Here is a 17,529-nt window from a genome sequence, read left to right on the forward strand (position 1 = left end):
CTCCCCTCCTCAGCTGATGAACCAGCACTGCTCCATGTTGAATGCAGTGCAATGGAGAATATCCTCAAAGTGAAATAAGGTCTCCACAAGAACAGTGCAGTGGTCAATCCTATTGATACTGTCATAGACAAATGCACTTATGTCAGGTGGATTAGTACGGGTGGAGTCAAGTTAAGGTTTGCCTCTTGTTTATTCCCTTGCAGATCAACTCTAGCAGCAATGTAGTATGTTATGATTTGGCCAACTCAGTGGTTGTGCTACTGAACCACTCTTGACAATGGCCATCTAAATCCCCTATCATTGCCATCCTTTGTACTTCTTCCAGTTGGTGTTCCACATGAAGCATTTTCAACGCAAAACTGACAAAACTGACATGTGCAAAAGATTTACATAGTGAAGTTTGCAAAGATTAGGAAACAAAAAATATTAGGAATCTTGGATCAAGGAGGGACACCAAATGGATCCTTTTGCAATCAAGTAGTTATAGGGAAGTAGTTATAGTATAAAGCAGATATTATACTTCTCCACCCAACAGTGAGTAAATTCAAAATGATTTAATTGCGCACTTTTGGAAGTCCTGAGGTCATTAAAGCACCATATAAATGCCGTTTCTCATCTGATACAGAATCACAAAGCAGTTAAGGATTTCAGTAAAGAAAGAATGCAGGTATAGAGCAATAAAGAGAGATTAGATCCATTAACATGGTAAGTTTTCTTCTACCTCAATCCATTTTCTGTTCCAAAGAGGTAAATTTAATTAGACCACCCCAAACTCCAGCAAACAGAAGTATACTTTATGATAAATACCCACTGTGAATCTGCAACTTTTCCCTAAAAATTCCTAGTAAATATAAACACAATATTATCAACCATTTGATTTAAAAAAAAACACTCTTATTCACAGAACAAGATGTTAAAGCAAATTGTCTTGCCGTTCCAAGTAGCAACATATAACTTTGTTTAAAAAAGCAATTACAGATTAAAGTCTAAAACTCGAAGTGGAAAATTAAGGGCAAAAATGGTGTGATGTCAACACACTGGTATGCTGTGTAAGCTGGGACTCTGTGGTTAAATGATTTGTCTCATGATAAAAAGAACCAGGAGAAAGCAGAATGAATTTGTGCCAGTGAAATGTGGATGACTAAAGAGGTAAGACAAAGAGCACAAGATCGTGTGTCTGAACTTGTTGGTAGAGGAGGAAAGGAAAAGAAGGAACAGAAGACAGAAAAACAGCAATCAGAAAAGTTAAACAAAGACAATTCCAAACACGGAAGTTAAATATTCCACCACAAAATGCAAATCCACACCTCTTTTGTCATGATCATTATCTGCCTATATTTTGTCTATTGCTTATCGTTGCCAAAAATTTAATGCATATCAGCATGAGGCTTGATTTCCACAAACCATGCTTTACTTCTACCCACAAGCTTCAACTCCATGAAAACTCATCTGTATCCATACATGTACGTACACGTTTAGCATACTCATTACTCTGACCTTCAATAAGCTCCATTGACTGTGCTCCCCAGTGAATTGATTTCAAAGTTTTAGCCTTTGCTTTTCAACTTCTCTACAGTCTTATCAAAGCAAACTCTGCGAGTTATGCATCCTTGCAACCAACTCCATTCCTAAGCCAATTAAGTACTAAGCTCTCTCAAATTTTTTAATTTCAACTTTTTTTAAAAAATGTATTCTTCACATGTAGATGACATCATTGATGCCACTTAATTTCCATCTATAGCTGCCTTGGGAAAGTGTGGTCAAGTGAACATCACCAGTCCCCTTCAGAGGGCATCAAGAGTCAATATCACATTTGACAAGTGGTGGCTTCAAGGTCTTCCATGAATCAGTAGCAGACTTTTTTCTGGTGTTAATCCAAACAAACTATTGAATTCAATTTCATAATATATCATGAGAGGATTTGAACTTGTGACATATCAGTTTTTAAGTTCAGCATCAAAACCATTATGAGTTACTAAACTAACATTTCTAACTGGTTCTAAGATTTTAACCAACATTAAATTGGATTGCGCTTATTTTCAGTCATTAAAATAAAATTGTTGTTGAAGGATGTAGCAAATCAAATTTAGCTGTTATTAGCTTGCACTGTTACTCCTTGTCCTACCGTGCAATACAAGATCAGATTTTTTATTGACAAAACAAGTTTTTCATTGAATACAAGAACTGAATTTCAACACACCATGTTCCCTGGCGAATATTTCTGTCTTGGGCCTGCTGCAGTGCTCCAGCGAGGTTCAGCGCAAACTACAAGAACAGCATCTCATTTTTCCATTTGGAGCACTCTGCAGCCTTCAGGTCTTGATAACGAGTTTAACAGTTTTAGAACCTGAACACCTTCCTGCATGTCCTTTATCCACTCACACATCCCAGGCCCTGTCATGACATGGACTGCTTTCAGCAGAGCCAACCTTTTCTCACCCACTCATGACCATCATTACCAGCTTTTTTCCGGTGGCTTACCATTATCCACCCTTTTACCAGTCTTCCTCTCTCTTTGAGTCCCATCTTTACCCACTTGTTTATTCCTTTCCTCCCCTTCCCCACTTCACCTTTTCCTCATACTAATAGTTCTGAAGCGTCACCGGACCCTAAATGTGAACTCTGTTTTCTCTCCACATATGCCAACAGACCTGCTGAGTTGTCCAGATTGTTTAAAGATGCAATTGGAATAATAGGACTACCAGGAATAAATCAACTACGGCTAACCGAGGAAGGTAGGAGAGTATCAAGTTGAAAGAAAAAGCATATAAGGAGACGAAAATAAGTGATAGCCCTGAAGAGTGGGATAAATTCAAAATCTAGCAAAGAAGGACTGAAAAAATAACAAAGGCAAAAAATAAACAAGTGAAACTAGCAAAGAATATAAAAATTGACAATAAAAGCTTCTTTAAATATACAAAAAGAATGAGAGAATCAAACTGAACATAGGCCACTTAGAAAGTGAATCTGGGAGATGATTTTCAGCATCAAGGAAATAGCAGAGGAGTTAAACAGACATTTAACGGAATATAGTCCAAACATCCCATTATATTAAAGAATATTGGGAGAAGATTTAAATATGATCACCATCACCAAAGAAGTAGATTAGACAAACTAAAGACTAAAGACTAAAGACTAAAGTCTCCTGGCCCGGATGGTTTGCATTCTAGGATCCTAAACAAAGTAGCTACAAAGCACATGGATGCATTGATTGCAAATTTTCCAAAAATCATTGGATTCTAGAAAAGTACCGGAGGATCGGAAAAATGACAATATGACACCCCTTTTCAAAAAAAGGGGAGGCAAAAAGCAAGTAACTACAGGCTGATTGGTTTATTTCTAGAATCAATTATTAAGAAAGTAATAGAAGAACACTTGGAAAATCATAATCTCATCAAGCAGCGTCAGCATGGCTTCTTGAAAGAGAAATTGTGCTTGACTAATTTAGAGTTTTTTGAGGAAGTCTCAGCAAGAGTGAATAGAAAGGAACCACTAGCTGTGTTGTATTTGAACTTTCAGGCATACCTCACAAAAGCTTAAGTCATAACAGCCCAGTTTTGGAGGTAGTATAGTGGCATGGATAGAGAGTTGGCTAGTGGGCAGGAGTAGGGATAAGGGTTAGTCACCTATGACCAGCTGAGATCTACAGGGATCAGTATTGTGACTGCATCGGTTTACAATAATATCCTAATGACTTAGAGAAAGGAGGTGAATGTACTGTAGCCAAATCTGCAGGCGACACCAAAGTAGGTGGAAAGGGATACCACAGTTTACAGAGAGATACTGATAGATTAAGTACATTTGGAATATGATATTCAGTTCTGGTTGCCTCATTATAGGAAGGATGTGAAAGCTTTAGAGAGGGTGCAGAGGAGATTTACCAGGATGCTGTCTGGACTGGAGGGCATGTCTTATGAAGTAAGGTTGAGGGAACTAGAGCCTCTCTCATTGGAGTAAAGGAGGATGACAGGTGACTTGATCAAGGTGTACAAAATGTTGAGGGGCATAGATAGAGTGGTTAGCCAGAGACTTTTTCCCAGGACGGATCTGGCTATCACAAAGGGGCATAATTTGAAGGTGATTGGAAGAAAGTTTAGGGGAGATGTCAGAGGTCGGTTCTTTACGCAGAGCGTGTAGAATGCACTGCCGGCGGTGGTAGTAAAGTCAGATACATTAGGGACATTTAAGTGACTCTTGGATAGGCACATGGAAGATAGTACGATGAAGGGTATGTTGGTTAGTTTGATCTTAGAGTAGGATAAAAGAGTTGCCACATCGAGGACCGAAGGGCCTGTACTGTTCTACGCTTTAAGTAAGTGGGCAAAACATTGGTAAACAGAGTATAACGCAGAAAAATGTAAAGTTTTCACTTTGGAAGGGAGAACAAAAGAACAGACTATTACTTAAATGGAAAAAAACTGCAGAAACCTGCAGAGATTGGAAGCAATTGTACATGAAACACAAAGCTATGACACAGGTGCAGCAGGTAATCAGGAAGGTTAATGAATGTTGGCCCATTTCAAGGCAGTTGGAGTATAAGAGTAGGGAAGCTTTACTGCAACTATACAAGGTGCTGGTGAGATCACACCTGGAATACTGAGAGCAGTTTTGGTCTCATTATTTAAGAACAGATATCATTTCAGATAAGGTTCACAAGGAGGGATTGTTTTATGAATAAAGGCAAAGCATTCTGGCACACTACTCATTAGAATTCAGAAAAATAAGCGGTGATCTCATTGAAATATTTAGAATTCTTAAGGGGCTTGACAGGGTAAATACTGAAAGCATGTTTCCCATCATGAGAGAGTCTAGGACCAGAGGACATAGTCTCAGCATAAAAGAATGCCAATTTAAGACTGAGATGAGGAGGAATTTCTTGTCTCAGAAGTTGTCTCTCTTTGGAACTTCTTGTCACAGAAAACTGTGGGGACAGAGTCCTTGCGCATTTTTAAGCCTGATATAGACAGAGTCTTGGTCAGTAGGAGAATCAAGGGTTAGGAAAATGCAGGAAAATGGATGAGGAAATATTGGATCTGCCTTGATCCCACTGAGTGGTGAAGCAAGCTCAAGGGGCTGAATGGCTTACTTATGTTTGATTTCTTCTGAACTTATGGTTAACTACACTGCAGAAGAGTGTTCAGTCAATGATCATAAATGTCCAATGCCTGGCTCATATCAAGTTTTAGCAAAGTGATAAAAAGGGGCAACAACAAAGCTATAAAGCAGCCATGAGGCAACAAAACGGACCTCAATGAATCTTTGCAACAAAAGCACATTATCTGGTCTCCTACTCCAAATAATTGTTTTCACGTGTTGAAATTTGAAATTTCTTGCTCTCTAAAGTTCTTCTTCCCCCTGTAAATCTCAGGCCTGTAAAATACAATACATCAATTTCCTATCATTTCTTTCAACGTTGGGCATGTCTTGTATCCAGGGCTTTGGTCTTTTGAATTTTCATTAAAAATGGTTGGTCCCTGAATTATCAAAATAGGTCTTGCACACGGACAGGGACAGTTAGATGGATTGCACATTTTTAACAGCACTGCTAACTTCTCCCCTCTTGTGTAGTATTTGTATTTGTTGCAAAGTTATAAAACACCACTTACTCTGAAAAATAGATGAAATTTTAGTTTTTGCAATAGAATTTTGAAGAGCAAATTTGCAAGGAAATTACAGAAAGGTACCAAAATCTATAGGCGAATTATAATGGGAACTTTAGTTATCCTATTACAGACTGGGATAGTGGTAGCATGAGGAGCTGAGAAGGGCCAGAACTTTCAAAGTATTTTGAACAGAATGTTCGAAATCAAAGTGTTGCCAGTGAAATCAGGAAGGAGACAATGATGGATCTAGTTCGAGAGAATGAGGTGCATCATGTGGATGAAATATCAGCAAGAGAACATTTAGAAGACAGTGAACAAAATACAATGAGAATGTTATTAGTCACGAAAGAGAACATGAGCAATCCTGAGTAAAAATAGCCCACCTCAACTTCAATGGACTAAGAATGATTTGTAATCTGAGCCCAATCCAAAGATTGGGAAATAAGAATGTAATTGAATAATGGGCTGCCTTTAAAGAGGTTTTGTGATACAGTTGAAAGACATTCCCACCAGGGATAAAGACAGGGCAAACGAAAAAAAAGCAAAGAAAGTGTTTGAAAAGGAATTGGCAGCCAACACTGAAATGAATTCAAATGACTTTTATAGTCATGTTTATTGTAAAGAGTGGTAAGAGGAGGAGGGGCCCAATTAAGGACCAAAAAGGATTTTTTTTGTAATAAGGCAGAGAGCTTGGCTTAGGTACTAAATAACTGGTATGCATCTGTCTTTACAAAGGGATAAGATGCTACCTAAGTCATAGTGAAAGAGAAGGTAACAGTTACACTGGACGGACTAGAAATTGATAAATAGGAAGAATTAGAAAGGGTGGCAGTTTAGAAAGTTGATTGGAAACCGGGGCTAGATGGATGCAAGGATGGAAACTATACAGAGTACTGGCCAGAATCTTCTGATCTGATTAGGTGGTGCCAGAGGGTTGGAGAATTGCAATTACTACAGCATTATACAAAAAAATTTGCAAGGATAAACTCAACAACTCCAGGCCAGTCAGTTTAACCTCTCTGGAGAGAAAAACTTTTGAAATAATCATCCAGGATCAAAACTATGTTACTTGGAAAAAGTGGATTAGTTAAAGTAAGGCAGCACCAATTCATTAAGGAAAAATTGTTTAACCAGTGTAATTCAGTATTTTTAATGAAGTAACAGGAAGGCTTAGGAGCATAATGCAATTATAACGTTATGTACGTGGGCTTCTAGAAGACACTTGATAAAGTACCACATAACATACTTGACAGCAAAGCATACTTGAAGCCCATGGATAATCAGAAAAAGGATAAAAAGTTAGTTAAATGAAAGATACAAAGAACAGTAGTGAAAAGCTATTCTTTGGATTAGTTGGAGGTATATAGTGAGTTCTTCAGGGTTGATAAGAAGATTTCTGTTTTGCATGACCTACATTAATTTCTTAGATTTGGGTGTGGAGGATGCAACAAAATGTGCAGATATCACAAAATTTGGAAGTATTACAATCTGTGAGGAAAATAGTGATAAACTTTAAGACATTGATAAACTGAACAATGTACTGTTACATTTTGGTTGAAAGAACAGAGAATGGCAATACAATATAAAGATACAAATTTAGAAGTGAGCAGTGAAACCTAAAAGATGTATGTGCAGTCACTGTTCAAAATTGAGAGAGCAGTTAACAAAAGGTATGTCAGATCCTGACTTTATGAATGGAGGCATAGAGCTCCCTTTCAGGCAGCAGGCTCCAGAACCCCACCATCCTCTGAACATACTCCTCAAATTCTCCACAACCTTAAATCTATGCCTTCTGCTTATTGAAATTTCTGCTAAGGAAACTAAGTCCTTCTTATACACAGTATCTAGGCCTCTCAATTTTATACACCACAATTAAATCTCTGTCCAACTTCCTTTGTTCAAAATGTTCAGTTGAACACGAGAGCAAAGCTCAAGCATTTATTGCTGTCATTCCAACTTAGAGATTAATTACAGCCTGATTACTCACTGACAATCAACCATAACCCTTTGTACATATTACTGTCAATAACACGAAATCAATTCTATGAAATTGATCATAAATTATATTATCAAGGTTACTACATCATCATTGTAAAATAATCCAACTGCATGCTTCAGAAAAGTACAATTACTTTTTTTTTGTTACGGGTGGAAAGAACATTTTTAAAAAATGACAAGCCAGATTACAACAGCTTTCATGTCTTCACCACAATTTGCCTGACAGACAATCTCGCACTTCTTGGTTGGTGAAATAAAACTGGGGAGAAGTGTAAATGGCTAATGAGTGAATTAGCTCTACCTTATGAGATGCCGGAATGGAGAGATGTGGAGATAAATAGATAGGTAGTACTAATCAAAATAGGAAATAGTTGTTGGGCCCAATGTCCTCTACGTCCTTAAATTCTGATGAATCACTATGCCTAATATTGTATACACTTATTTTTCTTTGAAGGTGTAGATATATCAACGTGAGGAATATTAGTACTAGGCATTGGAACTTTTCCAATTTCAGCTAGCCAGTTCCAGCATTAAGCATAAACAAGTCATGCTCAATCACAAGTTCACAAGAACACCCTCCCTCCCATTGCACTATGTGACAACTTTTTATAACAATTTAACAGCAGCTTTGTATTGAAGGCCCATAGCTCTTACAAACTGGACTGATAATTCACAAGGACTCTTAAGACACAGCCTTTAAGAACAGAGCACTATAGGTTAGTCAGATTAGATCACATGGGATCCAGGGAGAGCTAACCAATTGAATATAAAATTGGCTTGACAGTAGGAGACGCAGGGTGATAGGCAGAGAATTGTTGTTCAGACTGGCGCCTGTGACCAGCAGTGTGCCGCAAGGATCAGTACTGGATCCACTGTTGTCTTATTTATATAAATGATTTGAATACGAATATAGGAGGCATGGGTTACTAAGTTTGCGAATGATACCAAAATTAGTTGTCTATTGGACAGTAAAGGTGGTTATCTAAGAGTACTGTACAATGAGACCTTGATCAGGTGGGCCAATAGGCTAAGGAGTGGCAGTGACAGTTTAATTTAGATAGATGCAAGGTATTTCATTTTGGTAAGACAAACAGCAGCAGGCTTTAGGGTATGTTGCTGAACAGAGACACCTAGGAGTGCAAGTGCATAATTCCTTGAATGTGGTGCCACAGATAGACCAGATGAAGGTGGTGGTGTTTGGCATGCTTGCCTTCAACTGTCAGAGCACTGAATGTAGGAGTTGGGTTGTACGAGACATTGGTGATGCCACTTTTGGAGTAATACGACCAATTCTGGTTTCCCTGCTTTAGGAACAATGTTATTAAACTGGAAAGGATGCAGAAAAGGTTTACAAGGACATTACCAAAATTGGAGGGTCTGATTCATAAGATGAAGCTTGATAGGTTGGAGCACATGAGGCTGAGGGGTGACCTTTTTTCCCTAGCATGTAGGAGGCTGAAGGGGTGACCTCATAGATGTTTATAAAATCATGAGGGACATAGATGATGCGAGCAGCCATGGTCTTTTCCCCAGAGTAGGAGAGTCTAAAACAAGAACGCTTTCAGAAGAGATTCAAGAAAACAGTCCCAGTAATGAAAAGCTTAATATACCGGTATAAGGAACATTTGAGGACTCTGAGTTTACACTTGATGGAGTTTAGAACGATGAGTGGGGTTCTAATTGAAATATACAGAACACTGGATGGCCAGGACAGCGTAGATGTTGGGAAGATGTTTCCACTGGTAGGAGAGACTAGGACCCAAGGGCACAGCCCTTACAGTAAAGGGAAGACCTTTTAGCACAGAGGTAAGGAGAAACCTCTTCAGCCATAGAGTGGTGAATCTATGGAACTAATTGTCATAGACCTAGAGGCCAGGTCATTGAGTACATTTAAGACTGAGATAGCTAGATCCTGGAGTATCAAGAGTTTCAAGAGTTACAGGGAAAAAGCAAGAGAATGGGGTTGAGAAACTTATCAGCCATGATTGAATGGTGGAGCAGACTCGATGCACTGAATGGCCTGATTTTTTGCTCCTATGTCTTATGGTCTAAGAGAGCATGGATTTAAGGTGAGAGGGGAGAAATTTAAAAGGGACCTGTGGGGCAAATTTTTCAAAAGAGAATGGTGTGTATTTGGAATGAACTGCCAGAGGAAGTGGTGGAGGCTGGTACAATTATAACATTTAAAAGACATTTGGACAGGTACATGAATAAGAAAGGTTTAGAGGGATACGTGCCAAACGCAGGCAAACAGGACTAGTTGAGTTTAAGAAACCTGGTCAGCATAGACGAGTTGGACTGAAGGGTGTGTGTTGTATGATGATGACTCTAAAATTACTTCTGCAATCGGGGAAAGTTCAGGCCAAGCAAAACTCTAAAGTCTGGATCACATACAGTCAAGTTCCTTTGCAGTCTCTATTTCGCTCCTAGTTTCCATCTCTACATATTAAGTTGGTTACTTAATAAAAAATGTTTTTATTAAAGACACAAAATAAGTTAACATCTGCTAATTTCACATAAAAGAACTTTTACAAATGTGCAGGTGTATTTTTATGCTGATCTAAACGATCGACAGTAAGGAGATTTATTTTCAAAGAAAACTGAAAATGGGCTTTTATTGATCTGGTATATTTGTCATGACCCATGTTCCATTAAAGATTAAACTCTTGGCACAATGACAGGCAAACTTTGCACCCACAGTAGAGAATAAAGATTTTTAAATGAATAAACCGCCATCACAGGTGGATTAGGTCTCAAGGAGGATGTAACGATATATTCATTTCAAGTAACCCTTTCTTGGGCAATTCCACCCACCAAGCTTTCCATTCTTACAAGACAGATATGAAAATCAGTAGTTGAATTACTCACCCTATCAAGGACACCATCTGTTCCACTATGTGCTTGCTGAACATTATAATAACAAATAGTTTCTGTGGGTTTAAAAAATATCTAGTTAGTTAGGGAAAAAATAACTTGGGATAAAACAGGCACCTAAAAATATAGTCACTTAAAGGTACAGGAAGAGATGTGCTTACTCAATTTACCCATGAAATTAAAGATAAATAAGATCTGACACATCTGATTTTTGGTATACTGGAAGGGTGCAGAATTGTTACAGCACAGAAGGCAGCCATTCAGCCCATCAAGTTTTCACTTAGTGCTATGCTTCTGCCTTTTTCCCATAATCCTATATGTTGTTCTTTCTCAGATAATAATCTAATTCTGTTTTGAATGATTCAACTGAACCTCCATTCATCACACACTCAGACAGTGCATTCCAGAACTTAACAGCTCAGTGTGACAGAATTCCTTTTCTTCTTTCACAGATTTAAGCTCTTTCCAGAGGAAGCATGAACTAGATTACAAGACAGTATGAAGAGTTTCTACTTCATTGCAGTGAGAGTCCAGGAAAGACGACGATGATGGACAACATATGTGGAGGTTTGGAAGAACAAGAAAAAGCACACTATATGTAGTTACATCTGTAAAGAAACAGGAGGACGACTAAAGGTGAACAAAGTATAATTTATCAGACAACAGCTTGTTATATCTATAATAGAGTCTGGGATTATGCAGAAACACCAACCCCACCTTCCATAGACACTTTATTAACTATCAAGCACAAGACATTCTCAATCACATTAATCCTAGAAATGTGGGGTACTACATAATTATGGGTACACAAAACAATGGATTGTGGTCAAAATTTAAAATGAAAAATTGTTTTAACGGCTGGTATCTTTATTTTAGTTAAATTCTGAATTTTTTATTAAGATCACTGTGCTATACACTTCCAGTTATCAATCAGCATTTACATTTATGAACTGACAGAAATTTGAACCCAGAAGATACTGACAATTGGTTGGATGCTGGTGGTTTGCTGGGATTACATATAGGAGATTCCAGATATCCTCCTTAGAGATAAAATTACATTGGTTTAAACCAAACAGAAGAGTTTTACTGTGCAGTAGCAATAAACAAAAACATGATTATGTTTAAACTCAGTGCGTAGAAACCAACTTCCCCTTTTGGCAAGCTATCCAATTTCTTTTTCCCTTTAAAGTTTTCCATTCGTATCTCGTATATATGCAATCTGAATCACATTTCTAAAAATGCACAGAGGGAAGAAAAAAAACAAATTTATGCACTCAGCAGAACATGAGGCAGGAAGGATATAATCCTGACAGACAACAGAGAAGAAATAAGCCATAAGTGTCAGGTTGGCTTGTTGGTAAGAAAGAACAAAAACTTGCATTCATGTGGTGCCACTTGCAACCTCAACATATTCCAAATTATGTACTTTTCAAAGTATTCATTCATGGGAAACATGACAGTCAGTATTGCACATAGTGGGGGTCTCTCAAAAAATAATGAAACAAATGAACGGACAACTGCATGAATAAAAGGAAAATATTGTGAAAGCTGAAAATCTGAAGCAAAGAAAACGTGCTCGAGAAAATCCGCAGGTCTGGCAGCATCAGTGGAGAGAGAAATAGCGTTAACATTTGCAGTCCAGCATGATTCTTCTTTGGAACTGAAAGGCACTGGGAAGTGTTTTTATATATAAGAACTTTTGAGAGAGGCAGAGGAGGAGCAAAGGGACAGATGGTGCAGAGGCCAGGTGCAAAATTCAAAGAGACTGTTAATGTTGGTGAAAGAGAAAAATAGCAGTAAAAAGTGTTCAAGTCCCACCTACTCCAGAGGTGCGTAATAACATCTATGATCAGATTGATGAGAAAATATCTATGAAGATCTGAGAAATTCAAACCACATAGAACTACTGTAGCAAAGTGAAATTCAAGAATAGACTTTTGCATATAATGGTTAACGGACAACAGTGGAAAATTTAAAATATCCTTGACTAGGGAGTATAATCTATTTTGCTCATTTGTGGAATGTGGATGTCGCTGGCTGGCCAGCATTTATTGGCCTTGAGAAGGTACCACTACAGTTAGAAAATAAGGGGCAGTTAGACTCAAAATGTCAGCTCTTTTCTCTCCTTATAGGTGCTGCCAGACCTGCTGAGATTTTCCAGCATTTTCTCTTTTGGGAGGGAATGTCATTTGGGAGGGAATTCCTGGATTTTGACCCAGCAACAGGAAAGGAATGGCAATATGTTTCCATGACGTGGAAATGCTGGTGTTCTCAGCATTCTTGAGAAGGTGATTGGAAAGAAATTCTGGGATTTACATATTAATGAACCGAAACCTGCAACCCATTCTAAAAGATGAAAGACTTAACGGCAATCTAGGTTTTTTTCCAATATATCGTTTCAGTTGCATGATACTGATCTTTTGCTACTAATTCTGTGTCTTATGATCCTGCTCCACAGTACATGAAGGAGCAGCACTCCAAAAGCTAGTACTTCCAAATAAACTTGTTGGACTATAACCTGGTGTTGTGATTTTTAACTAAGTATATTTCCAAGTCAGAATGGTGAGTGGTTTCAAAGGGAACTTGAAAGTGGTGGTGTTCCCATGCATTTGTTGCCTTTGTCTTTCTAGATAAAATTGGCCACGAGTTTGTAAAGTGCTGTCTGAGGATTTCTGCAATGCATCTTGTGGATAGTACACACTGCTGCTACTGAGCAACAGTGGTGGAGGGAGTGAATGCAGTGCCAATTAAGCAGGCTGCTTCGTCCTAGACGGAGTCAAGCTTCTTGAGTGTTGTTGGAGATATACCATTTCTGAAGAAGGGCTTATGCCCGAAACGTCGATTCTCCTGTTCCTTGGATGCTGCCTGACCTGCTGCGCTTCTCCAGCAACACATTTTCAGCAGCGATATACCCATCCAGGTAAGTGGGGAGTATTCTACCACAGTCCTGACTTTGCCTTGTAGACAATGGACAGGCTTTGGGGAGTCAGGTAGTAAGTTACTCACTGCAGTATTCCTAGCCTCTGACCTGCTCTTGTTTATGTGGCGAGTCCAGTTAAGTTTCTGGTCAATGGTGACCCCCAGGATACTGATAGTGGGGTATCCAGTGATGGTAATACCATTAAATGTCAAGGTGCAGTGGGTAGATTGTCTCTTATTGGTAATGGTCATAGTGTGGCATGTGTGTGGCATGAATGTTACTTGATACTTGAGTCCAAGACTGGATATTGTCCAGATCTTCTTGTATTTGAACATGGACTGCTTCAGTATCTCAGGAGTCTCAAATGGTGCTGAACATTGTGCAATCATTAATAAACATCCCCATTAAATGATCTTATGATGCAGGGATCGTCATTGGTGAAGCAGCTGAAAATGGTTGGGCCTAGGACACTACCCTGGGGAACTTTGACAGAGATCTCCTGGATCAGAGATAGCTGACCTCCAACAACCATGACAATCTTATGTGCCTAGTATGACTCCAATCAGCAGAGAGTTGAATTGAATTGAATTTATTGTCATGAAAAGCATTATCTTGCAAGCAATACAGGCAGATCACAGAGTTAAGTAGCATAGATAGTAAATAATAGGTAAACAGTGGCAAAATACAAAAAAAGGTACAGGCGAATGTTAAGTTTGAGAGTCCATTCAGTATTCTAACAACAGTAGAGTAGAAACTGTTGTGAAACCGGCAGGTGCACGTGTTTAGGCTTCTGTACCTTCTCCCTGACGGTACAGGTTGTCCAAAAACATTGCCAAGGTGGGATAGATCTTTACGAGTGCTGGCGGCCTGTCATTGACAGCGGGCCTGGTAGATGGTTCTCTAGATGGGGGTTGGCCTTTGTGATTGCCCAGGCCAAGTTCACCATTCTCTGTAACCATTTCCGATCTTGAATGGTACAGTTGCCATACCAGGTATTGATACATCCAGACAGAATGCGATCAATGGCGCACCTATAAAAGTTGGCAAAAGTATTCACTGTCATGCCAAATTGCCTAAACTGCTTGAGGAAGAGGAGACATTGTTGGGCCTTTGTAATCAGTGCATCCACATAAAGAGTCCAAAAAAGGATGGTATGGATGACCACTCCCAGGAGCTTGACACTCTCCACTCGTTCCACCTCTCTGCTGTTAATGTGTAGGGGGGGCATGAGTAACATCTCACCCAAAGTCAATAATGAGTTCCTTAGTTTTGCCAGAACTGAGAGCTAAGTTGTTCTCAGTGCACCATGTTTCCAGGTCTTCCACCTCCCGTCTGTAGTCTGCTTTGTTGCCATCTGAGATTCGACCGACTATGGTGGCGTCATCAACAAACTTATAAATGGCATAAGTCTAGTATTTGGCAATGCAGTCATGGGTATTAAGTGAGTACAGTAGGGGGCTGAGTACACACCCCTGGGGGGGCTCCAGTGTTGAGTGTTAGTGACAATGAAATATTGTCCCCAATCTTTACTCATTTGACCTGTGGGTCAGGAAACGGAGGATCCAGTTGCAGAGAGTGAGGCTTAGTCCAAGATCACTAAGTTTAGTATTCAGTCTCATGGGGATAATAGTGTTGAAGGCTGAACTGTAGTCAATGAGTAGGATTTTTACGTAGCTGTTCTTGGTGTCAAGATGTTCTAGGGAGGAACGAAGGGCAAGTGATATAGCACCTGATGTGGATTGGCCCAGATACCCATCATTTCCAGTTTTACTTGGGCGTTTTTTTGATGCCACACTTGGTTGAATGCAGCCTTTATGTCAAGCCACTGTCACCTCACCTCTGAAATTCAACTCTTTTGAACCAAGGCTATAATGAGGTCAGGAGTTGAGTGGCCCTGGTGGAACTCAAACTGAGCATCAACTCAGTATCATGTATTAGAACACTTCTTTAATGTTTGGAGATTAGGTTTGAATTCAAGCTCATGTGAACTAACATAGTAAAGTTCAACCAGTCCTTTGCTACACATGAGTAGGTTCAGGAAGGAGGTAATCTAATTCATAATCATAATTCAAAATCAAAACAGTGGTAATCAATGACTGTATATTTATATTGGTGAGCAGATCAGTAACAAAGGACTTACATTCTGAATATACCCCCACCCTTTCTGCACAATGTGACATTATGTAGAAAAACAGCTGAGGAGGTACATGTCATACTCAATAGATATGTCAAAGCCTGAAATGTTCTTGGTAGTAACAAATGGGGAATTTAGCTCCGAAGATGCCATATCAACTAAGGAGCTATGACCATGAAGACAAGTCCACTGCACAAAACATGAAACTAGCATAATGCTAGAGGAACATTGACGTATGAAAATATTTTACAATAGTAATTTTATTTTTTTCTACAGTTAAATATCATGGTCTTATGAATAAGTGCTAGTCACAATGAGTTTTCGAATGAGTTGAACGTAGTGTCTGAATTATTCCAAGAGAGTGTTACTGCAAAAAAGTCAGTCAGGAGTGGGAGTAGGTGGCTGGAAAGAGAAAATCAGGGACTTAAAAACAGGAAGGAAGAGAAGCACAAATCAACGAAAGTCATTCCAGGTTGCTACTACACAACTCAAAACAGCAATTTACAAACAGCACCACAGAAGTTCAGTGACAGGTTCAAATCATGGGTTCAAGAAGGACTCTTGACAGATCAAGAATACCTATATCCAGCTGCCCAAGCTATTTCCTCAGTTGGATGTTGAGTTAGAATGAAAGAATGCTTAGGAAGTAAAATCTGTTAAACAACTAAACGTAAGTTTACAGGTTGAATAATTAGTGTCAACACTTGTGATCCTCAATTATTTGGCCTACAGTTAGTTACTAATAAAAAAAATTTTCAATTTTATACAGATGTGACTTATGTTTTTAATAAATTTGTTATTTTTGTTAATTAATTAAACATAAATTTAACATTAATTTAAAGTTATTCAAGCATGTTTTTAAAAATGGAACCACCCCCTTCCCCCTAATCCTAAAACATGATCTGCACCAATTTATGATTGTTCCTGGGATTTCACAACTGCTGTGCCACACCCTCATCACACAATAATCTTACTGATCAGGTCAAAATTGAAATCAAAGAACCAACTGAATGTTTTATATACTACCTTGTAAATACTTGCTCATGATATACCCATCTAGCCAAGTTAAAATGATTAGAAAACAATAGAATCGAGGTACATAGAAAAAAGCCAGGCAACCATTTTGGAGACATGGTAAAATGTTATGGTTCCACAGTTTTGTGCGTGCTCCTACCTCTCAAAGTTCTCCACCCCCTTGGGTGCAAACTCCTTCAGCCTCCACCTCACAGCACTTTCCTCAATCTTCACCTCCTCAATCCATCGCACTCCCCACACTTATTGGGTCCTAGATTCCAGCCACTGCTTGCCACTGGTTTTGCTGTCAGCCATTCAGATTTGTCAGCAACTCTGAAGCGAGACTTCAGATTGTGAGGGATTTCTAGTCAATTAACATTCCTCAGAGCATTAAATGGCCATGGCGTTGCTGAATTCCCAGCCAACTCAAGATGAGATTGGAATTGCCTGTCATCTCAAAACTTCTGAACCCTGAGTGCCATGAGCTAAGTTCTAACCCAAATATTGGAAGCTACAATCAAACGTTGAAGGTTGGCCATACAACCAAAAGGTGCAACTTACATACTAAATATACATTGAATTAAACTTAAAGCATGTCAATACAATTAATTTTACCAAAGCACATTTCCTGAAAACCTCTTAATATTTGCAGTCACAATAACTGTATAACTGTATCTAGTGTTTCTTTGCTTTTAGTAAAATCATCAGTTCACTCTAGATTACACTACTAACAACAATTTCCTCTTGAGTTTGCTTTTATTCTTCAGTGTGTAATGACTTAGTCAGTTATAATTGGAAGTCAAGGGCCAAGACCAATTTTATTTTTTTGGATCAAACATCTGACAAGCCCAGTTTCTCAGGAACAAATAATGCAGCAATGAGTAATATGTTATCACCAGGGTGATACAAAATAGTCAACTTTGACCTACTTTAATACATAACCCAACTGCCAGCACTTCTCAGATAAAGTTCTGTGTGACTCATCA

General features: G+C 38.8%; 1 protein-coding gene and 1 long non-coding RNA gene across 8 annotated transcripts in view; one reads left to right on the forward strand and one right to left on the reverse strand.

The window, feature by feature from the left end:
- The window catches only part of LOC122563903 (uncharacterized), a 222,279-nt gene that overhangs the window by 77,514 nt on the left and 127,236 nt on the right, over positions 1-17,529 (forward strand). For 2 of the 3 annotated variants that reach the window (XR_006315770.2, XR_015752317.1), the window contains exon 4: positions 10,928-12,992. This is a non-coding gene — a long non-coding RNA (uncharacterized LOC122563903). Of the gene's footprint in view, positions 1-10,927; positions 12,993-17,529 lie in introns of those variants that run through there. The other variant, XR_015752318.1, reaches the window with a different exon arrangement.
- The window catches only part of vmp1 (vacuole membrane protein 1), a 202,626-nt gene that overhangs the window by 19,590 nt on the left and 165,507 nt on the right, over positions 1-17,529 (reverse strand). For all 5 annotated transcript variants that reach the window (XM_043718131.2, XM_043718127.2, XM_043718128.2 and 2 more), the window contains one exon: positions 10,470-10,531. In XM_043718131.2, coding sequence (XP_043574066.1) covers positions 10,470-10,531 — 62 coding nt within the window. The remainder of the gene's footprint in view (positions 1-10,469; positions 10,532-17,529) is intronic.

The sequence above is a fragment of the Chiloscyllium plagiosum genome, unplaced genomic scaffold (assembly GCF_037043375.1).
Source record: "Chiloscyllium plagiosum isolate Xiang-an unplaced genomic scaffold, Cpla_swu_hap1 HiC_scaffold_31, whole genome shotgun sequence".
NCBI classification, from domain to species: Eukaryota; Metazoa; Chordata; class Chondrichthyes; order Orectolobiformes; family Hemiscylliidae; genus Chiloscyllium; species Chiloscyllium plagiosum.